We start from the raw sequence: 11,669 nt of genomic DNA on the forward strand, positions 1-11,669 counted from the left end.
AGAGAGAGAGATAGTGAGTTTAAGTTACTTAGTTACTTTTAGTTACTAAGAGCCATAAAGCTATTAGGTAGCTCAGATTAAATAGTCTTTTGGTTACTTTCTAATTCTAAGATACTGTTTATAAAACCACTGATTTGGAATCTAAGTAATTTTCTGACTCTCTTTTTATTCTAGTTTCTATTGGTCTTCCTATCAATTAAAGTTTCCAAATTTCTATATCCAAGGATGAGATTCTTTGATATTTAAAATAATGCTGCAACAAGAAGTTTTCTTGAATATTGCAGAGGTTGTTATTTCTACCAATTTTATATTTACTTTCTATACCTATTGCTCTCTAGGCAAGCAAAGGTCGGACCACAATTGTGGTAGCACATCGACTTTCCACGATTAGAAGTGCAGATCTGATTGTGACCATAAAGGATGGGATGGTGGCAGAGAAAGGAACACATGCTGAACTAATGGCAAAACAAGGTCTATATTACTCACTTGCAATGTCACAGGTAATGTTTACATGACATAATGTTATATTCATGGGTTTTTTAAAAACTTTTCAGAGATCATACCACACTAGAAAACAGAAGTCCCAAATTATAATCTTAAATTTCACAAAGCAACTAGGATAGATTTATTGTTCCTCAGTGAAGAAATTGAGTGTGATTCATATCCTCAGCATTGTGCTAGATAATATGATGGAGATTAAAGAGCAAATGGATATGTGTTCCTAATATTTGCCAGGCATACTACGAATAGGCTTCCACGCTTGCATATGGCAGATCCGGGACAGTCTAACTACAGTGATCTTTTGGTTAGAACGCAAGAAATATAACACATAATCCCTACTTAAAGATTTAAAACTTAGCTATAGAGACAAAACGCAAAATTGTGCATACAGATGTTACAAGTTATACAAATAAGAAGCAAGATTGACGGGGAGGGAGAGAGCTGTATTAACCATGGAAGGTTTCACGGAAGAGGGCTTTAAGGTTAAAAGGTTGGAATTGAAGGTGGGCATGGAGGAGAAATCCAGGTAGATGATAGCAGCATGGAGGTAAAAAGGAATTTGGTGGGCAACTAAAACTGAAAGACCAGCCTTCCATAAGTAAAGATGAGTGTTAGGGGAATAATGGAAAAGAGTTAGATAATAAGGGTCAGATCATGGAAGTTCACAGAAGCCAGGCAGAAGGTTGAGACTTAATATGCAGGAAGCACATTACAGAGTGCCTGGCACACAGTGGACACTCAATAAATATCTGCTGAACGAAGGGACACACACATCAACCCATGCTGTGTGCACACCACATCCTCACAGGTGGAGCTGAAAGCTCATATTGAGCAATTGAGAGGGGGTCTGACAGTGCTGGGGGCACACAGCAAATTCCCCTTCCCGAGAATCTGTGTTTCTGAGTGCCCTGAGATCCTCCCTGCTGGATTTCACATAACTCTTTCATCAGGGCACATTAATATAATGAGGCTCTAGCCCAGCTAGGAACTGGGCTCCAGCTCTCCTCTTCATTGTAGCCCAACTTCCTTCCCTCGCCCTGGAATGCAGACTTCTTTCCAAGGGCTCTTCCACAGAGAACTAATTTCAGCCCTTTTCTGTTTATTTCACTTCTTCAACTTTCTATCTTTCATGTCAATACTAGTAATTTACAAATTGGGAAATGTAGAAAGTTATGAGCCTCCATCTTCTCATCAAATTTATAACTTCAAATCTCAAACCCTAGCTTTCTCCACTGTGCTAGAATGAGATATTCCTAAACACCCTCTATGAAGCAATGATTGTTTTAAAAAAGTTTGAAAATTTAATTATATATTGATTCAAAGACTGCCTGATTCTCACTTTTTTTATATTAGTTCATATTTTGTGTTTTCTTTAAAAATAAAGGTGAGGTGTTATTTGACAATTAAATCTGCATGATTTTCAATCCATAATAAATTAAATAATTTATGAAGTTATTAAGTTCAATATTTTCAAACTAAAATGAGTAAGAATAAAAAGAAATAACCATAGTTGAATTAACCCTATTTTGAGATTTTTTAAATTTACAACACTTAAAGGGTTTCATTATGTAGTAAAAACAAAACTGGTATGTTTGTGGTATAAATATATAAAAATTTTAAACACCTTATTCAAAATGGATTAGTATTCTCTGATTACCTAAAATTATGTCTGTTTGTATATAACAACACAATGTAAATATTAATACTCAATGAATAGCCATAATATGCTGTGTGTTAGACAGTAAACATAACATACATGATGTCTACATAAACAAGTAACTCATTTTTGAAACTCTGGACATAGTTACTTGCCACTATTGCCTGTGGCATCTAAATGAATCAATATATCAATAAAAGAATGCATGATGATCACAAGTATTCGAATGTTAATGCTGCTAGAAGAATCCTGAGAAATAGCATAGCAAAGTGGTTAAGGTTATGAGCTCTGGAGTCACTGCAAGTTGACTCTTCCACTTAATAGTTTTAGGACTTTGGGCAAGTTATTCAAATTCTCAGTGCCTCACTTTTCTAATCTCTAACATGAGGAAAATAATAGCAACCTATTAATGAATTATTATGAGTATTAAATGAGCTAATTCATATAAAATGCTTAGAATTATTGTTGGTATAATAAATTTTATTATTATTATTATTAGCATTAGCATTGTCTAATCAAACTTTTCAGAAAAGTTCAAAGTATGGAGGTTAATATTATAATTACTTATCTACATTGCACATGATTGTATACAGACATATTCCTTCAGTGAGTTCCTATGTGAAAATAAAATAAAAATAGGTAAAGATATATTTATACATACCAAAACTTACGGTCATCATTATTTTGTCTTGCAGCCATCTCAGGAAAAGGAATTAACTTTGAACTCTTAAAGCATCTTCTTAAAAAATTTTATTATGAGAAAAGATGAAAGTTTTATCTTAAACTTGTCACAAAGTAAATAACTCCTGGAAAAAAAAAGTGCCAAATAAAAGATTTCTTTTGTGGTAGAGAAATTTGTAGGAAAAAAAAAAAAAGAAAGTGATAGCATAAAGGAATGTTTGATTAAAGATGTCGGGACAGTCCAAAGATGGTTAAAGTTCATTGTACCTTTAAACGATTAACAGTTGTTAAGCTTGTCAATGAATCGGTATCCCTAGAAAGTGATTTTGTTTTTCGGTCACAGTTTGGGATGGGCAGCAGTGACAGGCCGGAAAACGTTATTGTCTCCTGAGATCTCTCTTGGGCCCATGACTAGCCTCACATATGAGTACCTAGCTATATGTCATAGATTTATAAGCTCCAGGAAAGGCTAGGAAAAAGGCATCAAAAGAGTATCATCTGTCTCAAAAATCTCCTTTGACTAAGAGCTATCCTTGCTAGTGGTATAATTGTTTGGGATTAAGACATTATTTTCCCCAGTTACCTATACAGGTCTTTGAAAAAGAAGGCTCAATAAGCTATTGTCAGTCACTAGCACATTAGTATGAGCTAGACTTACTAGCTCTTTGCCAAGCCTGAAAACCATTCAGCAAGAACTGCACAAGAATGTGCCATTTTTAATAGCAAGGCAACAACAGTTTTAAATGGATGCTTAATAAAGTTTCTTTGAATTTTTACGGCATTATTATAATGACAGCCTGTATATTCTTCATTTAAGGATATCAAAAAAGCTGATGAACAAATGGAATCAACGACACGTTCTACTGAAGGAAATACCAGCTCCAATCCTCTGTGCCCCAGGAACAGCGTCAAGCGTCAGACAGCGTCAGACTTCACTGACGAGTCTGAGGAATCCATCCACTATAAAGAGGTAATGGGTCAACTGCCAAGTTTTTCCCACATATTCTCCAATTTGTATTTAATCCTTAAATGTAGAATTTATTTACAATAAACTATTACTACAGCACTGAGTTCACAAAACATGTCTTTCCCAAACTTTGCTCTAGCATCACCATGACACTCTAAGAAAGAGACCGTCTAATGAGACCGTTTATGTCAAAGGCCCTTCTTTGTTGGGGTAAAAAAATCTCATGAGAATGTTACATTATTCTTTCCTATAAGGCAAACCATCGGTTAAACAGTGCCTTGGTGAGTGTGGTAGAGAGACCACCCACTGGTGATGCTTCAGATTAATTGAAGTCACATCAGAGCATAAATGCAGCCATTCCCCAGCTGCACATAAGCCCCAGCCAGTGGCCCAGGCCTCCAGTCCAGGGCACAGCCCAAGTAGCCTCCTTCACTTGGGCAGGGAGTACTTGTTCCCAGGCCTGCTGTGCTCCACCTCCCACCCCAGGCACTGCCCCAGCCCCACATCACCTGCCTTAACCCTCCTTCCAGCTTATCGCCCTCTTCAGTCTCCACCTGTACCTCAAGTCTCATTCTGATTCTGCCTCCCTTCTCTGAACATGCCCCTGACACCCACTTTAGCCACACTCTGACCTTTCTCTTCAGCACCCTTTCATAAACACCTGTGCATCTTAATCTCACCTGAACCCCTGCTTCTCCCAGACTCCCCATTCCTGAGCCCCAGTCCTCTCCCTACCCCAGCTGAGCTTTGCTGGCCCCCTGCTGCTGCTTTTCAATTGTAACCTCACGTACCTTGAAATCCCTCATCCTTGCCCCTGTATCTCAGCCCTGAGAATAAGAACATAGTACAATACTGAGATGCTAGGCAGGAATGTAGAAAATAGATGTAAAACGTCTATTAGTATCTGATGGACCTGCCACAGCAATTGCTGAAAACACAATAGAAATCTGCCTCCAAGTCTGAAAATTCACTAGATTTATAAAGTAGATTTTAAAACCTAAGAAAGGTAAAAATCAGAAAATTGAAAAGCAATTTCTAGACTTCTGGACCAAGGGGTAAGTTTCTGATACAACCACTGTTCTCCACACACAAAGAAATGATGGATAAAACATAAAAAAGAAAAAAAACAATAAAATGTATTCAGCCTCCAAAAAAAGGTAAGTATCTCTTCAGAACAGAACTACAGTAAAAGCACAAAGCGATAAGCTGAACAATGGTCACAGACCTACTTTGTAAAGGAGGCTGAAAACCCTGGCACCAGTGGCTCGAACTACAGTTTATACAAAGTTGTGAGCCTGACGTGGTAGAAACATAGACACCATCTTACAATCAAAAACTGAAACAAACCAAGGACCAACTCAGTGGCCATTTTTTTGGGACACAAGTCCTAATAAACTTAAAAAATTCAAGTAACATGAAGTATATTACTTGACCAAAATAGAATTAAATTAGAAATCAAGAACAGAAAGTGGTCTGGGAAACCTTAAAATATTTAGAAACTACATAACTCACTTCTAAATGCACAGATCAAAGAAAAAAATCAAAAGAAAAATTCAAAAGTATTTTGAACTGAATGAAATTGTAAACTGAACATATCAAAATATGTGGGATGAAGCTTAAAGTGGTACTGAGAAAGAAATTTATACCACTACACACCAAAATCTCAAAGTAATAGACTAAGTTTCCACCTTAAGAAACTGGAAGGAAGAAAATAATGATAAAGAAAAAAAAAAACAATGAATTCCAAAGCTGGTTCATGGAGAACATCGGTATTGAAAACCTCTGAACTTACTGAGCAAGAAAAAAGAGAAGACACAGATTAACAACATGAAGAATGAAAGAGCTCACATCACTACAGATTCTACATATGTTAAAAGAATAATAAAATAATCTTATGAAAACATTTATGCAAAAAAATCCTACAACTCAAATGAAATGGACAAATTTTTTGAAGAACACAAACTACCAAAGCCCACTCAAGAATAAATTGACAGCTTGAATAATCTTATATTATTAAAAAGAAATTGAATTTGTAGTTAAAACCTTTTCCATAAAGAAAACTCTAGGCCCATGTGATTTTACTGGTAAATTCTATCAAACAGAAAATTGGAAAGGAGACAGTCCTCATTCTATGAGAATAACATTATTACTTTGATATCAGAATTAGACATTATAAGAAAAGAAAATTATAGACTAATATTCCCCCATGAACATAGATGGAAAAATTCTTAATAAAATTTAACAAATCTAATCCAACAATATATAAAAGAATAATATGTGATAACCAGGTAGAATTTTTCTAAGAAATGCAAGATTTGTTTAATATTCCAAAATTAACATAATTTCCCATATTAAAAAAGACTAAAAAGGAAAAACTGATCATCTCAATCAACGCAGAAGACTATTAGGCAAAATATACCATCCATTCTTGAAAACTCTCAACAAACGAGGGATTGAAAGAAATCTCCTCAACCTGATAAAGAGCAAATACAAAAAACCTGCAGCTAACATCATACTAAATGGTGAAAGACTAAGATCAGGAACAAGGCAAGAATGTATGCTCTCACCACTTCTATTCAACATTTTACTGGAAGTTCCAGCCTGTGTAATAAGGTGAGAAAGTAAACTGCATCCAGAGAGGAAAGGAAGATGTAAGACTCTTTATTCACAGATGGCATGATCATCTTCGCAAACAATCCTACGGAATCCACCAAAAAAGGTACTAAAAGTAATCATGGAGTTCAGCAAGGTTGTAAAACACATAAGAATACTAAAATCAAATCCAATCTATATATTGAAAATGAAAAATGGAAGGTTGAAATTTAAAAAATAATGTCATATATAATAGTTCAAAAATATTAAATACTTGGAGACAAATTTAGTAAAAGATTATAAGACCCACACACTGAAATCTATAAAATATTCCTGAGAAAAATTTTTAAAAGAGACTAGATAAATTAAGAGATACCATGTGAGTGAATCTGAAGATTCAATATTGTTAAGATGTCAATTCTCCCCAAATTGATCTATTGATTCAAAGCAATCCCAACCAACAGCTCAGTGGGCTTTTTTTGTAGAATCTGACAAGCTGATTCTAAATTCATATGGCCATGCAAAAAGCCAAAATAGTCAAAATTAAAGAAGAACAAAATTGGAGGATTTATGCTACCCGATTTCAATTATATTTCAATTACTATAAAGCTAATTACTGATTCCTATTTCGATTACTATAAAACCATAGTAATCAAAACATTTTATTGTCATAAAAATAGATCAATGAAACAGAATAGAGTTGAGAAATAGATCCACACAAATATGTCAATTGCATTTCAACAAAATTGCAAAGGCAATTAAATCAAGAATGTATACTTTTTTCAAAAAATGATGCTGGATCAATTAGCTATCTATAGACAAAATAATCAACCTCAATCCATACCTCAAACCACAGATGAAAATTGACTCGAGATGAATTACAAACTTTACTGTAAAACCTAAAATTATAAAACTCCTATACAAAAATCCAATAGAAAATCTTTTGAGTTAAGCAAAGATTTCTAGATGTAACATCAAAAGCATAATTCATAAAAGAAAAAAAATTGATAAATCAGACATTACCAAAATCAACAACTTTATTATTTACAAAAAGCACTTTTAAAAAAATGAAAAGGATAGGCCATAAACTGGTAGAAAATATTTGTAAGTCACATGTCTGATAAAGGGCTTGTATCCAGAAGATATAAAGAACTCCCAAAGCACAATAATAAGAATACAAACAACTCAATTGAAAAATAGGCAAAATATTTGAATAAGCATTTTATTAAAGAAGATGAGCAGATTGGAAATAAGCCCACAAAAGGATGTCCCACATCCTTAGTCATTAAAGAAATGCAAAAGAAAATCTGGTGGAAATATAAATGCTAAAACTACTTTGGAAAATAATTTGTTAGTTTCTTAGAAAGTTAAATGTACACCTAGTATATATTCCAGCCATTTCATTTCTAAATATTTACCCAAGAGAAATGAAAGAGAAGTCTTGTATATGAATGTTCACAGCAGCTTTATGTGTAATAGCCCAAATGTGGAAAAAACCCAAATTAATCCACTCCACAGGTGAGTGGATAAATAAATTGTGATATAGTCATACAATGGAATACTATTTGGCAATAAAAAGGGACAAAATGCTGATTCATGCAACGGCATGGATAAATCTCACAATAATTATGTTGAGCAAAAGAAGTTAGATGAAAATGAGTACATAAAGTATGATTTCATTTATATAAAAAATCTAGATACAAATTCATCCATATTGACAGAAAACGTATCAGTAATTGCAGGAGGAGGGGAGGAAGAAGACTGGCAACTGAGAGGTGTGGGAGAGGGATTATAAAAAGCAGGAGAAAACTTGCAGGAGTAATAAATATGTTCGTTATCTTGATGATGATGATGTTTTTACAGGCGTATAGTTGTGTATAAACTTATCAAATTGTACAGTTTATATATGTGCTGTTTGTTATATGAAAAGTATCACTCAATAAAACTCTAAAATGCATCAGAGGAAATTTCAAATTCTTTAGGAAAGGTCATTTTTTAACTTTTTAAAACTCTTTTGTATCTCTTTGCAAAATGTCTAGAATTTCATATTTTTATATCAGATTATCTTAAATCAAGTATAACCTGTAACGTATTTAGATAGTACAGCATATTTCATCATTTTATTGAAATTTTTTGTTTTGTCTTTATTATATTATTTTCTTATCTTGATAATACTATTTAAATGATACCATATTTTAATCTGTTATTGTGTATTTTCCCAGAGGCGAAAGACATCTTTAAATGATCTGTGTAATATAGATTATCCAATAGAAGCAAGATAGCTCATACATTTTCTGGCTATGTAATGTAGTGGTGTCCTAGGACATGCTAAGCCTTAGTTTTGTCACAAGATAAGGTAATTTTGTAAAGCACTTAGCACCATGCTCAGTGCTTGAAAAAGAGTTGTTATACAACTTTTTTGGACAGTGACCTAACTGAAAGGTGATGCCTTTTATGATGACGAGCTTCAGAAAACTGCAGCAGAAAATATGATGGATACAGTCAAGTTACTAAGTAACCCAATATCATTATGGTCTGAGCCATCCTGAAAACAAACTTTCAAGGCTTTAGAATTTTAAAAGTTCTATTGTCCAAACCACACAGTTTGCATTATAGGAATCAGACTAAGATTAGAACAAGAATTATAAACTACTTTACAGTCTTCACGAGGAATTCTCTGGTTACTGCGTTCATAAATGTCATTACTTTATGAGGAAGTTTTGGTATGAAATACCAAATAGCTCACTGTCTACTTTTCTACTTAAAATAATTACTCACCACAAATGTATTCACAAGATTTTTGAAGTTTCTGAAATAAATCCACTATATATCCCAAACAAGAGCAAGGTGAGATTGTTATGATATTATTTACCCTCTGACCACTGGGACCACCCTTGTCATCTCCACGTGTCCGAGAAAGGGCTGGCAGATACCAGAATGCCTCCTTGCATTGTGCTTTCTCTGTATAAAACTTGGGATTTTGTGTAATAAAATCTTCTCTAATAACACCAGCAAAGCAATGGCTGCTAACAGTTATTGAGTACTTATGGTTTGCAAATACACAGAGTTGCAAATGTACTGAATGAAGCTTAATTCTAGAAACAATCTTATAAGATAGGAACTGGTATCATTCCTCTAGTAAATATGCAGAATCTGAAGGGTCGGTGAGTTTAAAAAATATGCTCAGATATTGCAGGATTTTACTTGTAAATAGGAACCCTCAAATAAGCTGTTAGCCAAGGCATTAGGAAAATGCTTTTGTAAATAAATTATGAAATTGGAAAACTTTCCAGCTTAAAATCCTAGCAAAACTTTTACCTTCTGCACTTACCCTGCTTAGCTCCTACCTAGATTTTGCCCTATCCTAGAGCATCCTAGAGTATTTCAAGTTTAACAAGAGTAAAGAAAACTATGCCTAATTTTTTTCCTGTGATTCTTAGCTATCAGACGTGTGAGCTAATTTGTGCTTTTTTAATGATAGCAACTGAATGAAATGCCAAAAGGTGATATTGCATAAATAGTCACTTCTGGGCAAGGTTCCTTTAGTTTATGCTTTAGCGTCATCATTAGTAATATGGGCAGTGAATTTTTTCTAAGAAAAATTATACTTTCTATCATGCTATCTGTTATATTTGATATTTTACATTATAGTCCTGTTTGCGATTGGCTAACTTCCGCCGGTTCCATTATGCTTGCAAACTGGCATTTTTAACCAATGTATTTTATTTTTTAGGCAAGTCTTCCTGAAGTTTCTCTGTTAAAAATTTTTAAGTTAAACAAGTCTGAATGGCCTCTTGTGGTTCTGGGTACATTGGCTTCTATTCTAAATGGAACTGTTCATCCAATATTTTCCATCATCTTTGCAAAAATTGTAACGGTAAGTAAAACTGATTTGCTAATTTTTAACAATTTAAAGAAAGTATGATCTGAGACAGCAAGCTTGTTGCACTCTGATCCACAAGGGGGAAATTGGGAGTGTTAGTGGATCATCCTTAGTGTGGGGTTCATGATAGGAAGGTTAACTAATGTTCTTAGCAGATAAGCCAGCATCTATTGTGAAGTGTTTAGCTGGGCCTTGTTGACTGGGCGATCAGTAAAGAAATTGCTTTGTTTTCTAATTTTGACTCCATGTTGTATCAGCATTCGAAAGCACTGAAGCAATAAAATAGACAAATACAACTCCTCTCCTTTCAACTACTTGGAACAATGGCAATTTTTTATTACCAGCCAGTTCAAGGAGAGGAAATAACAAGAGTTTGGGATTGTGCTAACGGACCCTGGACAGTTGGTGGGTTCAAAGATCTTAGTAGATCCATGTTAAATCTTCACTCTTTACTCAAGTTCTAGCCTGGAACTTCAGTCTCTCTGATTCACACAGCTACACTTTGTCAATATCAATGTCTATGTATATATAATCACTAATTTCAGGAACGATTTCTAGGGGCATAGACAAAGGTCTCACATTACAGGTACCACTCTAAGCAGAAGAATACTAAGAACCCGAGTTATCAAAATTATTAGGAATAATAATTCAAACAAACTAGTGGTTTCTTTGAAAATATACTGTGATAATAGCAGATAGAGGACTCAATTGTCTGATCCCATATTTATATAGTTTAAGTAAGAGAATTAAAAGCAAATTATTTTTATCATGTGGAATGAATCGATGATGATAGAATGTACACTTTTTTCCTCCAGAAATGTGTATGTGGCTTTATTCTTATGTTGAAATGTATTCCAAAAATCCTGATGTATAGACATTTTAGTTTTTTCTGTTTTTTTATATATTTTCCTCCAAACAACTGATGAAAAAAAAATCTATTCCTTTTCAGATGTTTGAAAATAATGATAAAACTACATTAAAGCATGATGCAGAAATTTATTCCATGATATTTGTCATTTTGGGTGCTATTTGCTTTGTCAGTTATTTCATGCAGGTAAGCTTTTAATAAATTAAACAAGCCAGAGCATAATTACTTTTTGACGTTATCCTCTCTATTTGATTTTAAAATATAACAATTAAATGTTTCAAAGAAATAGAAAAAAAGATTTAAGAGTAAATGTAGATTTTTGTTTGTTTGTTTTCCAGGGATTATTTTTTGGCAGAGCAGGGGAAATCTTAACCATGAGGTTAAGACATTTGGCATTTAAAGCCATGTTATATCAGGTCAGTATTTAATTGGATTTTTCTTAGTTCGTTTAAAATTTGTTGTAAAATATTCCAGCTTTTAGTTCTGTCTCAAGTCAATTTCTGACATAATCTTCCCTTTC

General features: G+C 33.9%; 1 protein-coding gene across 1 annotated transcript in view; it reads left to right on the forward strand.

The window, feature by feature from the left end:
- Positions 1-11,669, forward strand: part of ABCB5 (ATP-binding cassette, sub-family B (MDR/TAP), member 5) — a 111,267-nt gene that overhangs the window by 53,123 nt on the left and 46,475 nt on the right. Inside the window, exons 14-18 of the mRNA XM_012659400.1 lie at positions 339-500; positions 3,657-3,809; positions 10,132-10,275; positions 11,231-11,335; positions 11,488-11,565. Coding sequence (XP_012514854.1) covers positions 339-500; positions 3,657-3,809; positions 10,132-10,275; positions 11,231-11,335; positions 11,488-11,565 — 642 coding nt within the window. The remainder of the gene's footprint in view (positions 1-338; positions 501-3,656; positions 3,810-10,131; positions 10,276-11,230; positions 11,336-11,487; positions 11,566-11,669) is intronic.

Source organism: Propithecus coquereli, unplaced genomic scaffold, assembly GCF_000956105.1.
Source record: "Propithecus coquereli isolate 6110/MARCELLA unplaced genomic scaffold, Pcoq_1.0 Scaffold61, whole genome shotgun sequence".
NCBI lineage: Eukaryota > Metazoa > Chordata > Mammalia > Primates > Indriidae > Propithecus > Propithecus coquereli.